The 22051-nt window shown below is 38.0% G+C and overlaps 1 protein-coding gene across 1 annotated transcript in view; it reads left to right on the top strand.

Moving 5' to 3' along the window:
* Positions 1-22051, top strand: part of LOC134807377 (uncharacterized) — a 348735-nt gene that overhangs the window by 268691 nt on the left and 57993 nt on the right. Inside the window, exon 5 of the mRNA XM_063784495.1 lies at positions 17053-17130. Coding sequence (XP_063640565.1) covers positions 17053-17130 — 78 coding nt within the window. The remainder of the gene's footprint in view (positions 1-17052; positions 17131-22051) is intronic.

Genomic DNA, 22051 nt, shown 5'->3' with positions numbered 1-22051 from the left:
ATGTTTTCTGTTAATGACAACATTGCTATTTAGCTAAAAAAGGAATTTTGGAAAATGTAGAAAATTATGGAGAAAATAAAAATCATTAGGAAGCCCACTATATTAGTCAGAGTTTATGCTAGCTGCTATAATAAAGTCACCCCCAAATTGAGTGAATTAAAGATTACAAAAATTAATTTCTCTTTCATATTAGAGTCCTGAGTGCATTTTAAATTGGGTAGCAGTTTCTTCATTTTCAATGTGTCTTCCAAGTTTATTCTAGCCATCACCATTCCAGCCAGCAGGAAGAGAGAAAAGAACTCTCGTGCAAAAATTTATGGGCAAACATCTCTTCTACTCACTTCTGTTTTCAGAAGCAAAACCATGGTCCATCCTAGACACAGGAAAGTACAGTCCCTAGATAATCTATTCTTCCTCTAGTGCTGAGGGTGGTGTCTTTTCTCATTTGGACTGCTACAACAAAATATATTAGACTGGGTAATTTATAAATAACAGAAATTTATTGTTCATACTTCTGGAGGCTGGGAAGTCCAAGATCAAGGCAACGACACTTTCAATGTCTGGTGAGATCTTGCTCTCTACTTCCAAGATGGTGCTTTCTTCCTGTGACCTCACGTGTTGGAAAGGCAAGGCAGCTCCCTTCAAATTCATTTATAAGGACACAAATCTCATCCCCAAAGACCCCACCTCTTAATATTATTATTACATTGGGTATTAAGTTCAAACGAATCAACTCTGGGGGAAACACCAACATTCAGATCATAGTAGATAGAATAAATTTCAGATGAAAATTAGCTCCATCCACAAATAACTATTATTATATTTTATTTGATATCCCTACAGAATCTTAATATGAATACCCATATATACATGATTTAAAAACAAAATATCTGCTGTTTTGTAACATGCTTTTTTTCATTAAGCAAGAATATTGGCAATACTGTCCCATGTCATTAAATATTCTGGTATAACATCACTGAAATGTGGCATAAATATTCCATTATCTGGATGTCACATATTTTATTCAACCAAACACCTGTAATTTTCCCCAGTATTTCACTAATATAAAAGTGAGGTGGATGACTTTATATAAAAATCTTTCTATACATCTCAGACAAATTCTTAGAAGTCAATAGGTAAGAAATTGCTAATATATATTGCAAATATGCCCTAGAAAGATAGTATCAACTCATTGTCCTATCAGCAACATTTCCCAGTAAAAATATCCGGGACTTAGAAATACAAGAATCACCTACCCTTGACTTCTTTAGCACAATTATCTCCATTATTATAGAAATGCTTCAGACTAGGCCTCTGCCTATGGACATTAGTCATTCCAAAATATTTACTTCCTTCTCTGACACTTCTGTGGAAAAAACATGCTTCACTACCTCCTTGAGTTTGGGCTTGGCTATGTGGTCAGGGCTTGCCTGGTTGTGCAGCCTCTCGTTTCTCTCACGTTGCCATGAGTTAATTTTCCCCTGGAAAGCATTTAATTGAAGAAGGATGAAGCCTCAGGCAGACTTAGGTGCAATCAGCAGCTTACAGCTGCCCAGCCAAGCCCAGCCTAAATCAGCCAGATGTGAATGAAATCAACACCTCAATGTTGTATGACACTGAAATTTTGTGGTTGTATATTTTGCAACAATGGCTGACTGATACTCTGGTAACACCCATGAGAAAGGAACTGACCAGCATCTGGGGCAGGCTGCTCTGTCCCTGGCTCTTCGCACCTTTCCTTTGATCTGTCTGTGTAAGTGATTGCTCCTTAATTTCCAGGTGTCAGCAGGTGATTTGAGCTAAAGTTATTATCCTAGTTTTGCCATTTCAGTCTTACATGTTTTTCCATTTTTACTTTCTCTTTGTTCCAAACTTCAGTCCCAATCCAGTGCAAGAGGCTAATAGAGTGTGGAACAGCATTTGGCTTCTAAAATGTCAAAGTATAATGAGAAAAGGAAAACAATTATTAACAGAACTGGTCACAGACACCCATGGGGTGCATCCTTTTATCCCACACATTGTAAAGGCAATGCAGTGAGGTTATCAGCAGAGCCTAAACATCAGATGCATGACTTCAGTGGAGAAGTTGTGATACAGTTTCTTAAACGCTTAATAAAAAGGACAAGTTTAGTAAAAAACAAAACAGAACAAAACAACAAGAACCATATGCAGCTTAATTAACTCTTGTGGATAAATCCCAAACATTTTATTCTAGGGACTGATCAAGATCCTTGTTTTAGGGACAAATTTTTGTATTTTCAACATTTTATTAACTCATGGAACTTCTGCAAAACCATTCCACAGATAACGATCTCAAGACTATACTGCTTAACTGAGTCAATAAACATTTATCAGCCATATGCAGGAATATCTGTTAAAGACCAGGAATCCAAAGACCCATATGCATGTTTCCTGTGCTCAGCAAGTTTACAACCTAGCAGAAGAAAAGAGACACGACATATAAATCGGTCCACTTTAGAAGTGCTGTGACTGACCTATGGACAAGGTGCTAAGGGAAGAGGAATGACGTAAAGCCAGGCTTCAACCCAGTACCCTGTCTCCCATTCTATCAAACCACACTGCATTTTACATATTAGACCTTTTTAGTTTCATTTTCTGCTTTGCCTGGCTTCTTGCCACCAAGTCATATACTGTCATCCCCATTGTTTTTCTACGTAACCCACCTCCTTTTTTTTTTCAAGACGGCATTTCACTCTTGTTGCCCAGGCTGGAGAACAATGGTGCGATCTCGGCTCCCTGCAACCTCCGCCTCCGGGGTTCAAGCAATTCTCCTGCCTCAGCCTCCTGAGTAGCTGGGATTACAGGTGCGCATCACCACACCCAGCTAATTTTGTATTTTTAGCAGAGGTGAGATTTCACCATGTTGGTCAGTCTGGTCTCGAACTCCTGACCTCAGGTGATCCTCCCGCCTCAGCCTCCCACAGTGCTGGGATTACAGGTGTGAGCCACCGCGCCTGGCCCCCACCTCCTTTTAAATAAATAATTTTGAACTTCTGTGACCCTCTTGGTAAAAAAGTCTCTATCAGTCTCCATTCTTTACATTTTAGCCTCAACCCTGGTTCCTCTTTCTGGTAAGTTTGCAGAGGTTGAAATCCTCTACATAAAGTGTGCAGGACTTTAGAAATTTTCAGTGGAGTTTTGCCCTATAGAGAGTTGTTTTAAAGCAAACATCGTTTAGAAGTAGCTAAAAGAGCCTATTACATTATTACCAGTCTGAGACAAGAGATTATTTTTTGTTTATGTTAATCTAGATCTCAGACATGCTATGAACGTGAATCCATGATAGCAAATCCAACTGAGAAGAAAACAACTTGTCAACTCTGTGCCTTCCTCACCAAGGAGCTCTTTTCTGCAGCAAAATTAGAGATCATTAATTATTAGTCTCATTTTCCTGATGGTGATACTGAGACCTTATAAGAGGAAACTGATTAAAGACTATTCTATGAGTTATAAAATAGTCAAGGGCACAATCTGCTAATGGTTGTGTAAATTATACTTTTTGGTAAATATAAAACAGTGTTATCCAAAACAGTCATCTATCAACAGGATCATCCAGGGAACATTTTATAAATGATTCCAGGCCTCTCTTCACCCTTTAGAAATGGTGATCATTACAGAGCAGATCCAGAATCTCTATATTGTTGTTAAGAAGTCCCTCAGATGATTTTAATAATCAGCCTGCCCAGGGTTGCTTTATAGAATATTTCTTGGGAACATTATAACTCTTGAAACATTGAATTCTCACCTTCTTTAAATTCTCTCCTTTAACTTCTAGTCAGAATAATGACTATGATTCTTGTTTCTTAGACCACAGTACTAGTGGAAAACTGAGGCTCATAAATGCTTAAGATCCAGGACTCAGCAGGATTCAAGGTTTTGGGGACCAATGTGTCTCACTGTCAATGATAGATTTTGATTTTGGTCTTCCATGACTATGTGTATAATCAGGAAAGGAGGTAACTTCGTGGTCCCTTTCCTTCCCAAGGAGTCCTGTGGAGGGCTTCTGTGCTGGAAAATTCCAGGTGACACCACCCATATGTCACTAAGTGTTCTGTCTCTTGAGAGCTTTAAAGTATCTCTTTTCCATTGTAGCTAATCATGCTTGCTACCTTCACTTTCTACACATAGGCTGCATGAGTTTTTGACCTTTGAAGTTTGCCTTGCTCTTCTCAAGGTTACAATTACTATTTTGGGGGGATCTAAATCAGCACTCAAAGAGTGGGGGGGAATTCATTCTATGACTTCTTTTTCCCAAAACATTTTGATCCATTATGGGTTTGGGTATTGACTCACTAAGCTTCCCTTCATATAGAATCCATTGCCCTTCTTGCAGGTGTCTGAGGCTTAACATAGGAAACCTAGCTCTAAACTAGCTTGGCATGTGACTCGTAGGTACACTTTCGAGAACAGTGCCTTACTTACTAAGACTCCTGACAACCTGCCCTGAAATTTCATAGTTACTAGGGTGAGCATATAGAGCCTTGTGCTTCCTTTGAAGTCATGTATGTGCATGCACACACGCACACACATATATGCACAGATAAAAAGGTGAAAGATTTGAAGGATTAGGAGTTAGGGCCAGGGAGGAAAGAAACAATATAAAAATAGAATACAAGTATTACCTGGGTTGCTCAATGTGGAATCTTTGATCACTAGGCAACACATACCTGTAAACAGGTGCTGTTGAAATTACAAAAGAAATGCGTTCTCAAGAAATTTACCAGATTTGGCAGTATTAACACATCTAAAATAGTATCAAATCATGTAATGCAGAACGAAATTAAGTGCTAAAATATGTGGAAAACTATAAAAAAGTGATTTAGGATTCTATTGCATTGTCTGCCCCTGTGTCATAAAAAAGAAAACCATAACAAAGCACCACCACACAAAACACGCAAAACTTGCTCGATTGGGTCATGCCACTTTACTAAAATGCCATCTTTCTCTTTGCTAGGGATTATTTTACTATCTTCTCTCTTTTCTTTTTTGTTTTAACCTAGCAGCTAAGCATAACAAATGTAGAAAAACTAAATAGGAAAGTGGGAAAGCTGCCTCTCTTATTTTAGAGCTTGACAAGATGTGTTAGCTTTTACATTTTGAGCTCTGTAGGATGTCAGGCACTTCAGAGCAGGGGTGGCATCTATCTTTATGGTGCTAGATGCACAGGCATCCTATTTGGATGAAATCATCCTTTGTTTCTTTTTTTTAAAAAATAGAGTTTGTCAAGGTCCCCAGAGTTTCTTCTAGAGAGGCAATATGTCCTCTATTTTCATCTGCAATTCTGGGCACCCCACTGCAGAGCAACGTGCTGCTGACTGCAGAGTGGCCTCCTGCGTGAGCCTTTGTGTGCTCAAGCTTCAGAATGTTCCTGCCATTTGAGAGCTCATCATGCCTTTTCCTGGGGGCCTCCAGGGACATAGCAGTGGGAATGCACATGTCCTGTTGTCCCATGCCACTTGTCATCACCAACAGAAGCTCTCAAATGCCCATTTTTTTGTGAGGCAGTGGTTGCCATGGCTGCCCATGGGAATCGCATGGGGAAGCTTTAACAAACACTGAGGCCTGAGACCCATCTGAAGATCCTGACTTAATGGATCAGTGGTACAGCATGACTATTGATCTTTAAAGTCTCCTTGGGTGATTCTAATATTCACCTGACGTTGAAGGACACAGGGAGGAATAGGATTGAGACTATCTGTGTTGTGGTAGTTAACATGTAGGTGAGGTTAAAATAGAAGAACTTTAGAAGGAATTGTGCCAGAACATGCACATTCAAATTGGAGTTTCTGGGAATTGTCTTTAGGGCCTACTTTACATTGTCATAAACTTCTGTGTGGGGACCAAACTTGGTGCTTTAAAGTTGAAGATGAGCCTTGGCAATAGCAAGTGATTGGGGTAGAGGCTCCACTGAATTATTTTTAAATCTAATAATAGAAATGATTATGAAGTGAGGAGACTGGTTTGTTCCACTCTATTCTCCACCCATCTGCTAGAATTATCTTGCAAAATGTAAATCAGATTACATCACTCCTCTCTTTGAGACCTTCCAATGGCTTCCCATCAGAGTGAAATCCAAAGTCTTATCAAAGCCTCTGGCCTCTGTGCCCTACACAGTAATGTGGCTTTTCCCCATTGCACTGACCTCATCTCCTCCTGCTCTCCCTTTTAATACATGTCAGCCAGATAGGCCTCCTTTCTATTCTTTGAACTTGCCAAATATATTTCCACCTCAGAGCCTTTGTACTTCCTGCTCCCTTTATAATGCGCATTCTCTCAAATATCCAAGTGCCCTTCTTGTTATTCAGGCCTCGGTGCAAATGTCAAATCTTCAGAGAGCTTTTTTCTCTCCACTTTATCTATTCTAGTCACCCTTGACTATGTTATCTGTTTAATTGTTTTCATAGCACTTACTGCTTTCTGAAATTAACTAATTTATTAGCACATGTGTTTGTTGTCTATCTACCCCCACACCCAAAATGTAAGCTCCTGATGACCAGCACCCTGGTTTGTGTTGTTCATTCTTATATCACCAATACCTAGAATAGTGAGTGCCTTGTATGTAGTAGGCACAGAATAATTACTGTTGGAAAAAAGAAATGAAGGAAGGAAGGGAGAAAGGAAGAAAGGAAATGCAGAAGGAAAGAAGGAGAACCAGGAAACTAATGAGTTCTTGATTATCTCATCTCTAGCTTTCCAAATATGTACTTAACCATCTGCGTGTGCATGTACCTTGCTTATCCCCACAACCAACAAATCTGGGTGAGATGGATCCCAATCACTCTACAGTCTTGATGATTCCTTTTCTAGAGCTGATACTCAACCATTTTAGTAATGGTTTGAGAGCAGAAGCCTCCCTGGGAGGAAGCAAGGGTTCCTAGGAGAATCAGGGAAAGCAGTAACCTTCAGCAAGCTTTTGTCAAGTTCAAATATTGGATTTGGTAGTAGAAATTAAGTCAATAGTGGACTACCGAAACATCTCAAGAGTCCACATAGGTTGTAGAGACTCTATATGCCCAAAATGTACACAAAATTTCTGAAACAAGAATTTAGGAAAAAAGGGAATCCTATGTGTGGAATTTGTGCTACAGGTATGCATGATAACAGTTACCATCTATTGAATGCATAAGTATGTGCCAGCACTGAGCCCGTTTCCTCTGAGACTTAGAGTGTATATTAAGTCCATATAGAAGGACTTGGAGAAAGAAGAGGCCACACAATTTAGGCTGTACAAACCAACATTAGAGTCTCTTATCTCTCCCAAGAAGTGGTTCTCAATCATATTCACAAGGAGAACCAACAAATTAGAAGGTACTATACATAAAAGAAGCTTATAGATGAAATAGTTTGCGATCACACGTGCACAGTTTGGTTGCAAAAATTCAGTCCTCCTCCTCTTCCTCTCTCTTTCTCTCGTATTAGATCATCTGGAAAGATGAAGGTGAGCTAAAAGAAAGATTATTTGCCCCCATTTGAATAGGAGAGCAAGTTGTCTCCTGGGACTTCTAGTGGTGCGGTTCTATGCTCATATTTTCAGGATAGTACACTGAACAAACTTTCTGATTCAGTAACGAGAACACCTGGAGCCACCTGGCATCTACTTTTCAAATCTTGGTATTTATGAATATTTAGATTTTTTTTCAAATCAATGTAGCTCTACCCAAGACTCTCAAGTGTCCCACGCATACAGATGGCTTGGTAGGTCCTGATGGTGATATGTATTTTTTTCAAATCTTATTGCCTTGCCTGAAAAACAGCATAGCATTGTATAACAGGCGCGAACAGTGGAATACAAGGCTCTCTATGTCTGGAGAATCATCTTCTGCCCTAAAGTGTCTTCCCACCTCCTCAATTTCCCTGCAGCTTCTTTTCTCCTGCTGGAAGAGTGGGTGGAGTGGGGGGGTTGTGGCAATATTTTATATTCCATTTGCTGCCTTCTGTTCTTGTTGTCTCTGATTTTGCATATGCCTTTATCAAGGACTGGAGATGCACATGGGAGAACTAAATGATGTGATTTTAGGTGTCCTGGGAAGGACAGTCTGCCAAGCACAGATTGCTACAGGCTGTTTACTGTGGGTGCCCGTATTACACCATTGGTTACTGTTCCTTTGGGTTTGTGTGTGATTTAACTTATATGATCAACTAAAATCTGTGCATGGAGAAAATGGGAGTGCTGAAGGGGAAAAAAGAGTGAGGAGGGATGGTTGATAAATTAGGGGTTGCCCTTGCAAGGGGGGCATGATAGAACAGCCCAAGAAGACTGAGACTCTAAGACAGGAGACAGGGATTCAGAAAGGGAAAAGAGGAAGATGCCAAGCATCAGCTCCCAGGGGTATACTAAGTCCTTAGTCACATGTACTGTCCTTTCTCCTTGGGATGCTGGAGAAACTAATGAATCTGGCTTCATTTCTTCCCCCTGCTCCTGTCCGCTACTGCATCCCTCCAATGCAACATATTTTCCTGCCTTAACTTTCCTCCTCTATGAAGAGCACCAACATATGACCAGGAGGCCATACCTAAGCAGATATCACCCTTACCAAGTCCTAGAGACTTTACCTTTTCATGTCCTCCCCCATGTTGCCAATCTTTTTGCTACTACCTATGGTGAGTGCTCACCATTTCTTAGCTGGAAGCCTGGTAATCTCACCTCTAGTTCCATCTCTCCAGTTATTGCTATGCTTTCTCAGGACCTTTTCAACAGTTTCTCACTAACTGAAGAAAGCATTATTATACTACCATTCACTGAGTTTTTATCATTTTCCATAAATTGTCTGCAATCCTTATAGTAATCCCACAAGGAACATGCCATCATTCAGGAAGTAAACCATTTACCTTACATTTGGATGCAGGGCTTATTGATTCCAAAGCTTTGTTCTTTTCACTATTCTTCTCCCAGCCTGTTCTCCATGCTCTCATCCATCCATCCATCCATCCATCCATTCTGCTTCCTATTTCTCTGCCTGTGAATCAGTTTCTACACACTTGCAGTATTGAAGCTAGGAGTCAGCTTTTCCAAGACACCCCTTTCAAATATACATTCAGTATGTCACAATTTATTTTGTGAGCCTCTTTTAGACATTCATTACGTTCCCTATTACCCTCCAAGTCTGTAAATACCATGAGGCTGGAGACTGTCCACATATGTCATTTCTCTTTCCTCTCTCCATCCATCCCCGCTTTTTTTGAAAGGGATTTAAGGCTATGAGGGTAAATATTGGGTCTTTTATCTTCACATTCCCACTGCTTAGAACAGTTTCTGATACATAAGATGTGATGACTAAAGGTTTTATGAATGTATGAATGATATCAATAAAACTCTGTGAAGTGACAGCTAGGAACTAATAAAGTCTCCATTTTAGCAAAGAGGAAGGTGAAGCTTGGACAGGTGGGATGGGCCTGTTCAAGGATTCTCACAACTTATTAACACAGACAGGACCTTGGTATTTATCTCCTAATTCAGTGAGACAAAGCTGCATCACAACTGTTATGATTTTTGTTGCTTTTACTTCATTTCTATTCAGAGATCTTCCTTCTTCTCTCTCTTCCTATTCTACCAACTCCTTCTCTCTGAAAAGAGGCCCAGGGTTTTGCCAACACCTCATTCAGACCTTAATGCACATGAATATCCATACATTTGCTTTTCCCTTTATCCCTGCTCTCATTTGGCAATTTGCCCATCTCTTCACACAGAGGTCCCTTCCAATAAGGCAAGAATGAAAGTCCAGCTTTTTCAATTTTTCTGATGAAATATCATCTTTGCCTATTTAAGAGCTTTGCATCTTGCCTCTAGATTATAGAGCACATGGATTTCCATTCAATTAATAACAGAGGAGAGCAACTCTTTAAGAACTACCATTCATCTCAATTAGAAATTGACTGACATTCAGCCCCTGTCAAAAGCCTAGTGAGGCAGTCAATATTTGACAGGGTCCAAGAGATTGATTAATTATTAGCTCTTCAGTATTTTCCAAAATTCATTTCTTTATCCAATCAGACTATGGGAAATTTACCTAGCCTCCCTACAACTCAATTTCCTCTTCTGTTAGCGAGGATAATTATAATGATACCTACTTCATATTGTTATTGCGAAGGTTAAATGAACTAACTTACATAGAATGTTTGAGTGCCTGGAATAGATTTACATTTATGAGATTGCTGTTTTCCACGCCCTAGGATTTCATAGAGAGTTGAAAGCTGTATTTGAATAACCTGAATTTTTGTGAAACAGAGACTGCCATTGAGGACAACGTTGTTCATATTTCCCCTTTCTAAAGGATCTTTCAGGAAAAAAAGGAAAAGGAAAAAAGTCCTTCAGATTTCAAGACTAGAAAAGAGTTTGTCTTTTCTGTGAAACTCCATGTTTCTTTTTCTAGCAAGTAAGACATGCATGAGTAAGAGCTCTTGTTATTTCCGTCTCTGTTTTAGAAGTTACGAAGTATAGAGCTGAGTTTTATGTTCAGAGATAGAAGTTTCCTGATATCAGCATTCTCCCTTTTATATTTCCTTTTTCTAACGATACTAACCTAATTATAACCTGTCTCAGATATCTTTTTGAAGTCCTAGAGAATAAGTTCATCAGTAGGCAAATAAGTACATGTATAGGCACAAAAATATTTTCTTGGTCTTTAATGTCATATTAAGATTGACATTAACGATGAAGAACCCTGCATTCAGGGAAAAGGGAACTGTAGTAGGCAGAATTCCAACATGGCCCATAAAATGCCCACCCACTGATGCACATGCCTAGTACAAGTTCCTCCCCTTAAGTATAGGTGGAATCTGTGAAAATGATGGGCTTTCACTTCCATGATTAGGTTAATAGTTGGTGTCTTTTAGATAATCAAAAGTGGGGTTATCCTATGAGGGTCTGACCTAATTAGGCGAGCCCTTTAAAAATGAAGTGAAATATTAGAGTGTCTTGTTAGCCGCAGAGAAGAAAGCAAATATCCATGTTGTGAAATGCGTATCACGGAGACCACATGGCTAGGACCTGAGGGTGGCCTCTAGATGCTGAAAGCAAACTCATGCTAGCAGCCATCAAGGGAATGGGAACTGAATTTTGACAACAACTGACCACATTGGGAAGAAAGCTTTTAGCTCCAGATGAGAATGCAGCCTATCTCTGCTCATGTAAAACCATGAGCAGAGAACCCAGTTATGCTGTGTCTGGACTTCTGACCCGCAAATATTGTAAGATAATAAATAGGTGGTTTTAAGTCACTAAGTTTGTAATCATTTGTATGCAGCAAAGAAAACTAATTTTTGTTTCTAATAAACTAAACTAAAACTAAAGCTCTAAACAATTCTTAGTACAAACAAATATGGCTTATCACCAACTCATTGTTGAGGTTGTCCCAATTCTCTTTCCCATGGGATACTAATAGGTAAAATGGAGAGAAGGAGAGAGAGAGAGCGAGTTAATGTCATGCCAAGTGGGAGCTATGTCACATTTCAAACATCACTTCCTCTGTATTTTGTTTGTATGTTTGTTAGATGTGAATAACTATTTTTACCCATATTCAAAGGGAAAGGAATTAGACTTCATCTTTTGGATGGAAGTGGTGTCAAATAATTTGCAGATGTGTCTTAAAAACACCACATCTCCTGTTGTCCCTTACTCAGCATAGGACCATGTTCTTATGTTCTTTCTGAGGCCAATGGAGCTTCAGAAATAGCCATCTCTGTCTATAGATTTTAAAAACTGATGTATAATTTACAAATAGTAAAGTACAGAAATTGAAAGTGTATACCTTAATGAGATTTTACATATATGTAAATTTTACACATATGTGCAAATTGTACATGTATATATGCACATCTCTGCCTGCCAGATCAAGCTATAGAACATTTCTAGCATTCTAGATGGTTTTATCATATCTCATCCCAGTCAGAACTCACCATAATGTTTCATACTACTCCAATCTCCATCATCACAAACCAGTTTTCCTTGTTTTTGCCCCTCATATAAGTTGAATTATATTGTATATACTATTTCTTGTTTGGCTACTTTCACTTCGAATGTTTTTCAGATTTTTTCTATTTTGAATTATATATCATTCATGAATTATCTTTCTTATTTCTGTATATGATTGTATATTATTCCATCATGCAACTGTACTACAGCTTATTCATTCTAATATTGAGGCTATTTGAGTGGTCTACAGTTTTGGGCATTGATGAAGAATACTGCTATGAATATTTCTGTTCATGTCTTTTTGTGAACATAAATACTCATTTCTCTGGGTATATACTGAGGAGAGGAAGTACTGAGTCATAGAGTGGGAGTATGCTCAGCTTTAGTAGATATTGGCACACCATTTTCCAAAGTATTTGTATCACTTTAAAGTTTCACCAGGCAGTAATTTAAGCCCTGCTGATGGGCTATGTAGGGATACCTCATGTGGCTTTAGTTTGCGTTCTCCTGATAATGATGTTTAACACCTTCTCATTCATTTATTGATAATTTGGCTATCTTCTTTATGAAGATGTCAGATATTTTGTTCGTTTTTTAATTGCATAGTGTAATTTCTTCTTACAGACCTGTGGAAATTCATTAAATACTTTGGATACAAGTTCTATCTGGATCTATGTATCACAAATAGCTTCTCCCTGTCCTTTTCCTTTCTATTCTCATAATAGTGTCTTTTGATAAAGAGAAGTCTGTAATTTTGATTGAGTATCATTTTTAGTCTTTATGATTAGTGCTTTTGGTGTCTGTTTAAGAATTCTTTAATTATCCTCAGTTCTTTAAGATAGTCTCCTAGGTTTTCTTTAAGAAATTTGGTTATTTTATCATTCACTTTTAGATATATGGTTCATCTTGCTTTAATTTTTTATTATGGTGTGATGGATTAAGGCTATCAACATGGATATCCAATTGACAGTACCATTTATCAAAAATAACATTCTTTTCCCCCACTGAATTGTAGTGGAGACTTGCCATTAAATCTGGTGTCTGTTATGTTTGGACTTACCTCTGGGATCTTATCCTGTTCCATTAATCTATTTGTCTATCCTTTTGCCAATATCACATTTAATAACTGTAGCTGTATTATTAGCCATAATAAGCCTGAAAGTTAAGATATTTAAGTTCTCCAGCTTTTTTCTTCTTTAAGTTTGCGTTGGCTATTCTAGATTTTTTTTGTATCTCCATATCATTTTAGAATCAGTTTGGCAATTTAAAAAAATGCGCTGGGGTTCTGATTGGGGTTTTCAATTCGATTATGTGAGAAAGAATTGACATCCCAGCCTAGCATGAATTTTCTAATCCATGAGCATTGTATATCTCTCCATTTGCTTCATTTTTTTTGTTCTTTCTTGCAGTAATATTTTATTTTTTAGTGCAGGAGTCTGCTTGTCTTAAAAATATTTACTCTTAGGTATATGATGCTTTTGGTGCTATTCGATATGGTATAACTTTCATTTTTATATTTCAATTATTTGTTTCCAGTATATAGAAATGTAAAGAATTTCTAAATATAAACTTTGTATCCAGCAATTTTTAAAAATTCAGATATTAATCCTTACAATTTGTTTGTTGATTGTTTCAGAATTTTTATATATAATCATGTCATCTGTAATACATTTTTTGCCTTTTATTTTTGAGACAGGGTCTCACTCTGTTGTCCAAGTTGGAGTGCAGTGGTGTGATAATGGTTGACTGCAGCCTCAACCTCCTGAGCTCAAGGGATCCTTCCGTCTCAGCCTCCTGAGTAGCTGGCACTACAGGCATGCACCACAAAGCCCATTTATTTATTTATTTAGTATCGCTATGTTGGCGAAGCTGGTCTTTAACTCCTGGGCTCAAGTGATCCTTCTGCCTTGGCCTCCCAAAGTGCTGGGATTACAGGCATAAGCCACCATCCTGGCCACCTCTTTCTTTCTAATATTTGTGCTTTTGATTTCTATTTCCTGCCATATTTTACCAGCTAGAACTTCCTGTACAATGTTGAATAAAACTGGTGACAAAAGACATTCTTTTCTTGTTCCAAAATTCAGTAGAAAGTGTTCAATAATTCACAATTAAGTATAGTCAATTCATGTGAAGTAAAGTATAGTGATAAATGTAGGTTTTTTGTATATTTATTTATTATGTTGAGAATGTTTATTTCCCTTACTAGTTAGTTGAAAGTTTTTGTCATGAGCAGGTATTAAATTTTATTACATTTTTTCCTATATTTGTTGATCCCATGATTTAAAAAAATTTTCAATCAAATGTGATTTGATTGATTTTGGATGTTCAATAAGTCTTGCATTCTTGGAATAAAGCTAACTTGGTCATGATGTATTTCTTTTTTTATATCATTGATTAATTTTGTTAGTTTTTTAGCATCTAATAATAAGATATATTTGCCTATAATTTTCCGTTCCTATAAAGTCATTATCAGGTTTTGGCTTTAATATTATTCTTAAATCATAAGGCAAGTTTGGAAGATTTTCTCATTTTCTATTCTCTGGAAGAGTTTGTATGAATTGTTTTATTTGTTTCTCAAAAGTTTAGAAGAATTCACCACTAAAACCATCTGGACCTGTGAATCTCTTTTTTACTCACAATAATTTCCTTGAGGTTCATCCAAATTGTTGTATCTATCAATACTTCATTCTTTTTTGTTGCTAAATAATATTCCATGATTTGGATGTACCACAATTAATTTAACCACTCACCCATTGAAGGCCATTTGAGTTGCTTCCAGATTTGGCCATTTAGATTAGATCCGCTATGAACATTTATTTACAGGTTCTTGAATGAACATAAGTTTTTATTTTACTGGGATAAATGCCTGAGAGTATAATTATTGTCAAATTATTTTCCAGAGTGGCTGAACCATTTTATATTTATACCAGTAATGCATGAGTAATCCAGTTTCTTTGCATGCTTGACAGAATATAATATTATAACTATTTTTTATTTTAGTCATTATGAAAGTTTTGTAGTGATACCTGATATGGTTTGGCTGTGTCCCCACCCAAATCTCAACTTGAATTGTATCTCCTAGAATTCCCATGTGCTGTAGAAACTGAAGGGGAGGTAATTGAATCATGGGGGCTGGTCTTTCTTGTGCTGTTCTCGTGCAAGTGACAAAGTCTCATGAGATCCGATGGGTTTATCAGGGGTTTCTGCTTTTGCTTCCTCCTCATTTTCTCTTGCTGCCACCTTCTGCCATTCTGAGGCCTCCCCAGCCATGTGGAACTGTAAGTCCAATTAAACCTCTTTTTCTTCCCAGTCTTGGGTATGTCTTTATCAGGATCATGAAAACAGACTAATACAGTAAATTAGTACCAGTAGAGTGGGGCATTGCTGAAAAGATACCCAATAATGTGGAAGTGACTCTGAAACTGGGTAACAGGCAGAGGTTGGAACAGTTTGGAGGGCTCAGAAGAAGAGAGGGAAATGTGAGAAAGTTTGGAACTTCTTAGAGACTTGTTGGATGGCTTTGCCCAAAATGCTGATAGCACTACGAACTATAAGGTCCAGGCTGAGGTGGTCTCAGATGGAGATGAGGAAGTTGTTGGCAACTGGAGTAAAGGTGACTCTTGTTATGTTTTAGCAAAGAAACTGGTGGCATTTTGCCTCTGCCCTAGAGATTTGTTGAATTTTGAACTTGAGAAAGATGATTTAGGATATCTGGTGGAAGAAATTTCTAAGCAGCAAAGCATTCAAGAGGTGACTTGGGTACTGCTAAAGGCATTCAGTTTTATAAGGTAAGCAGAGCATAAAAGTTTGGAAAATTTACAGGCTATGTGATAGAAATGAAAAATCAATTTTCTGGGGAGAAATTCAAGATGGCTGCAGAAATTTGCATAAGTAGCAAGGAACCTAATGTTAGTCCCCAAGACAATGGGGAAAATGTCTCCAGGTCATTTCAGAGACCTTCATGGCAGCCCCTCCCATCACAGGCCTGTAGGCCCAGGAGGTAAAAGTGGTTTCGCAGGTCGAGCTCAAGGTTCTGGTGCTGTGTGCAGCCAAGGGACTTGGTGCCCTGTGTCCTAGCCATTCCAGCCAAGACTGAAAGGGGCCAATACAGAGCTTGGGCTGTGGCTTCAGAGGATGCAAACCTCAAGCCTGGGCAGCTTTCACATGGTGTTGAGCCTGTGAGTACACAGAAGTCAAGAAGTGAGGTTTGGGAACTTCTGCCTAGATTTCAGAAGATGTATGGAAATGCCTGGATGTACTGGCAGAGGTGTGCTGTAGGGGTGGGACTCTCATTGAGAACCTCTGCTAGGGCAATGTGGAAAGGAAATATGGGATCAGAGCCCCCACATAGAGTCCCTACTGGGGAACTGCCTAGTGGAGCTGTGAGAAGGGGGCCACCATCCTCCAGATCCCAGCATTGTAGATCCAATGACAGCTTGAACTGTGCACCTGGAAAATCTGCAGACACTCAAAGCCAGACCATGAAAGCAGCTGGGAAGGAGGCTGTATCCTGCAAAGCCACAGGGGCAGAGCTGCTCAAGACCATGGGAACCCTCCTCTAGCATCAGTGTGACCTGGATGTGAGACATGGAGTCAAAGGAGATCATTTTGAGCTTTAACATTTGTCTGCCATGCTGGATTTTGGACTTGCATGGACCTGGCAACCCCTTTGTTTTGGCCATTTTCTCTCACTTGGAATGGCTGCATTTACCCCATACCTGTGTCCCCATTGTATCTAGGAACTAGCTAGCTTGCTTTTGATTTTACAGGCTCATAGGCGGAAGGGACTTGCCTTGTCTCAGATGAGACTTTGGACTGTGGCCTTTTGGGTTAATGGTGAAATGAGTTAAGACTTTGTGGGAAGATATGATTGGTTTTGAAATGTGCTGACATGAGATTTGGAGGGGCCAGGGTCAGAATAATATGGTTTGGCTGTGTCCCCACCCAAATCTCAACTTGAATTGTATCTCCAAGAATTCCCACATGTTGTGAGAGAGACCCAAGTAGGAGGTAATTGAATCATGGGGGCTGGTCTTTCCTGTGCTATTTTTTTGATAGTGAATAAGTCTCATGAAATCTGATGGGTTTATCAGAGGTTTTCACTTTTGCTTTCTCCTCAGTTTCTCTTGCCACCACCATATAAGAAGTGCCTTTCACCTCCTGCCATGATTCTGAGGCTTCCCCAGCCATGTAAAACTGTGAGTCCAATTAAACATATTTTTCTTCTGAGTCTCGGGTGTGTCTTTATCAGCATCATGAAAACGGACTAATACAATATCTCCTTGTGGTTTTCAGTTTCTGAATTTCAAATTAAGATGTTCAGTCTTTCTTCTAGCCTCCTGAACATATATAGTACCATTTTAAAGTGTTTTATTATTCTTTTATACTAATTCTATCACTGTTGGCATTTCTGGATTGGTATATTTCTTCTCATTGTGATTCTAACTGAGACTAATATTTCTTCTCATTGTGAGTTTTATTTTTCTGCTTTCTTTCATGACTGAGTAATTTTTAATTTGATATTAAGCATTGTGAATTTAACCTGTTAGGTGTGGAATACTTTTTGTTCCTATATATACTCTTGTTGTAGTTCTATGATGTAGCTAAATTTTATTTGAAACAGTTCAATCATTTCTGGTAATGATTTTTTTTTCAATCTTTTAAAGGTGGGGCCGAGCATACTTAAGATAGGGTTAATTTTCCTCCACTACTGAAGCAAAATAGCTTTGCTTACTCTATTCAACGTCCTGCTACTTGATAAGGTTTTCCACTCTGGCTTGTGACAACAGCAACTATTTCTGGCCCTGCGTGGTCTACAGAGATTGTTCTCTCTAATCATTTTGGGTGTGATTCTCTAGCCTTGGGTAGTCTCTTTTCACACATATTGATTAGTACCCAGCTGAAGATTCAGGAAGATTCGCTGCATATCTCAGGAGCACGCTCTGTCTTTCATTCTCTCTGAAGTTCTCTCTTCCCTAGTACTCTGCACTGTAATGTCTAGTCTTTTTTTTTTTTTTTCTGCTTTGTCTTATTAACGCAGAGAACTTTCTGGAATCTTTTTAGTTTCTTCCTCCCTGTGCCACTGCATGGGATATTCTTTCCAGGAAATAAGCTGATGAAATTTTAGGGCTCACTTCCTTGGTATTCTGAGTCTCACAGATCGCTGTCCTTTGTTTCTTGATGTTCAATATCTTGAAAACTGTATTTTCATATATTTTGTCCAGTTTTTTTTTTTTTTTAACTATTTTATATGGTAGAGTAAATCTGTTCCCTGGTCCCTGTTTCTCCATTTTGGTTGATGGTGGGAATCTTGTCAAAAAGTTTTACTTTAGAAGATATTTACAAACAATCTGTTTCAAATTCAATTTCATTATAGGTGAGTTATTCCTCCTTTCTACACTCTAGTAATTATGATTAGCATAAAAATGTACTTTACCTTTAAGGTTACACAAAGTTCCTCCCAAGTCATTTAATATCTATTTTCACATAGTCTAATTGGGTCCCAGCCCAGAGTAAATATTCTTCAATGAGGAGTTATCTCCAGGAAATCTGCTAAGGATTCACAGTATTATAGAATTTTATCATTGGAAGGTTCATTTGAGAGCTTTCAGGTTGCTGAACATGAGGAGGTGCTGGGAAGGTGGCACTGCTAGAGAGAGCATGGAAGCACCAAGTCCCTTTTCCCTATACTTTGCCCTATTTATCTCTTCCATCTGGCTTTCCTGATTTGCATCCTTTTACAATGAGTAGATGAACATATGTCAAGTGTTTTCCTGAGTTCTGGGAGCCCTTCTACCAAATGACCAAACCAGAGGAGGGAATTGTGAGAATCCCCAATTTATAGCTGGTCAGTCAGAAGTACCAGTACCAGAGGCCTGGATTTGCAATTGGCAAGTGGGGGGCAGGAAGAAACAGGTTTGTGGGACTGAGACCTTGACTTGTGGGATCAGAAGACAACTCCAGGTGGCTAATGTCAGAATTGAATTGAACTGTAGGGCACCTAGTTGGTGTCAGAGAATTGATTATTAGAGAAATCGCCCCCCCTAACATTTGGTCACAGAAGTGTTCTGTGGTGAGTGTTGAGAGTAGAGAAAGAAAAAACAAAGTTTTTCCTTTAATGTAGGTGGTTGTGATGCAGGGTATATTTCGATAGAAACAATGCAATGAATTTGAATCTACATTATTGGCATTGTATTATGAACACAGTCACGTACATTTTAGGTTAAATAGATTTTTGTACACTGACATTTGATTTGATCCCTGGGACTTTAGAGGAAAATGCATTTGGGCTCTAAATCAGAATGCAAAGAAATCATCTTCCCTTACTGGTTTCTGTGACTTCTGTCAGCAGTTTTAGTTGACAGGAGCCCCATTCCAAGCACTTTTTCCTTACCAGCAAATTGTTAACTAGTTCCATTTTTTCATTAACATTGAAAACTCTCCCTTGAATGAAAAAGAAAGAAAGTTTTTGGGGGAAGACACAGGGTGTTGGGACTTACACTCAATAGATCTTTTTCAGAGAAATTTATCTACATTTGTGTTTGGTATCCCATGTTTGTCTGTTAGAGACTTTATCTGTCAGGCTGAACTTACCCCCAGGCTTTCTAGGTTGTATTTTGTTGTGCTTAGGTCTATATACAGTATTATATGGGAATAGAAATAAAATGAAACGATCTCATCAAATAATTATACTTCTAGGAATTTATTCTAAGGAGATTATGAGAAAACTATGAAGAGGCACGTGTATCAAGTTGTTTGTCTTAGGATTGTTTATAATAACAAAATTTAGACACAAGTTAAATGCCCCTCAATGGGAGACTGACTAAATCAATATGTGCATATCCATACAACTGCAAACTTCATAGGCATTATAAATAATCATATAATTCTAGATTTATCCATATGAAAAGATAGACATAAAGAATTATTAAATAAAAAAGGTTTAAAAAGCTGTTAATAGGTGAACAAATTTATTTAATATTTTATGTAGGGATGTGTGTGTTAAGAATGGATTGTCTTCAAGCTTATTGATCAAACATTCGTATAGTTACGTGTCTTGTTGATGGGACTTTGTATGAATATACTTCTTTCTACTTCATGTATAAATTTTACTACAAACTGCACAATAAGGCTGTTTGCATTTTGAAAACTAGTCAAGAGAGTCTGTGCCCTGTAGATTTTCAGTTTAGAGAGTCAAAAACAATCAATGAAAAATATGAGACAATTTAGTATATAAATAAACACCAAAATATATCTTACCTGACATAGAACCAACATGAGTTGAAAAAAGAGGAAAATATATGTAAATTTAACAAAGGAGAGAGGATGTGACCTGGACTTTGAGAGAAATTGTAGACAATGGATAGAACTAGGGACCCAAATACCCATCAATCAAAGAGTAGATAAAGAAACTGTGGTATATATATATGATGGAATACTACTCAGCCATAAAAAGGAATGAGTTAATGGCGTTTGCAGTAGCCTGGATGGGACTGGAGACTATTATTCTAAGTGAAGGAACTCAGAAATGGAAAACCAGACGTTCTACATTCTCATTCACAAGTGGAGCTAAGCTATGGGGATGCAAAGGCATAAATGATACAATGGACTTTGGGGACTCTGTGGGGGAAAGTGTGGGAAGGGGGTGAGGGATAAAAAACTACAAATTGGGTGTAGTGTGTACTGCTCTGGTGATGGGTGTACCAAAATCTCACAAATCATCACCAAAGAACTTACTCAGGTAACCAGATCCCACCTGTTCTTCCAAAACCTATGGAAATAAAAAAGTTTAATTAAAAAATAGAGAAAGGAGAGCATTCAGACAGAGGGCAATATGAGTAGTAAAGGAAGGTCTGATTTGGTGGGCTGGCAGCATGCAGGAGTGGAAGATGAAATTGTATAGACAATTCGGAGCCAAATTATCTTCTAAAATCTGCAACAACCATAGCAAGTGTACTTGATTGTTTCATCCTTTTTTGGGTTATTTTAAAGCAGATCTTCAATGCTATTGTTAGATCTTTCTTGTCAAAGCACTTTGCAAGTCCCACATCATTCTGTTCTTATCTTCCTCAATCTCTTCAGTTCTGTGGTTAGGGGATCCTGTGCCTTCCCTGACCTCACTTTGCCTCCTGTTCCCTTCCAAGTTTACTTTATCATAGACTGTATGTGGCCTCTAATACCATGTCTTTGGAATCAGATCTGATTTGAATCCCAGTCTTATCACTTATTATCTGCATATGTTGGACAAATCACATTAATGCCTCAAAACTTTCATTTCCTTATTATTAAAATGGTAGCAATAATAGTGTAAAATAATAGTAATAATATAGCATGATAATAATAATTAATAATAATAATTGTTCCAAATAAAATGGAACAATTATTCTTGCTGCATTTTACTTGGAGCAATTATTAATTGTCTTGGAGACAAGAGGGAAATAGAATGTTAGCATGTTTCTTCCTCTTCTTCTCCACTTCTCCCTTTCTCCTCCCCTTTTAAACTATAATTTGTCATCTCTAGTCATTCAACTAGGAAATACTACAGAATTTCTAAAATCTAAATGTATTAGATCATCATTAATTAGCTTGAGCATTGTGGTAATTAAAAGCTAAGATTTATACATTATCCTTTCCATGTACATTTTAATGAGGACCTTCTGGAGACAAATTGCTTTAGGATAGAACAGTGTTTTAAATGGTGAGAATGTTAGGCCTTGTGGTGGACCAGTGGGAGAGAAAGTTCTACAAGAACACTGAACACATATAGAACATATTTCCTCCTGTTTCTGTAGCACATATATTACACACTTGGCTTGATTTACATATTCATCATTTGAAATTTGAAATAAGTTTAATGGAAACTATCATTCCCACTTTAGAGTTTTGAATTCAAGACTCGAAGAGAATTGTGATTTACATTAGATGATTAAAAAATGTTAAAAGTTATAATTGATTGATCATCTACTATGTAGCAATTTATATCCATATACCATTGAATCCACAATCTACATTTTATGGATAAGGCTGAAACTCAGAAAGTTTACATAACTTATCAAGCTAACACAGTAAGTGATAAAGCCAGACTTCATGACATAACTCCTTTGCTCTAATTGTGGTGTT

This window comes from Pan troglodytes, chromosome 9, assembly GCF_028858775.2.
Source record: "Pan troglodytes isolate AG18354 chromosome 9, NHGRI_mPanTro3-v2.0_pri, whole genome shotgun sequence".
In the NCBI taxonomy this organism is placed as follows: Eukaryota; Metazoa; Chordata; class Mammalia; order Primates; family Hominidae; genus Pan; species Pan troglodytes.
Note: the sequence above shows the minus strand (reverse complement) of the source record. Positions and strands in the feature narration are given on the sequence as shown.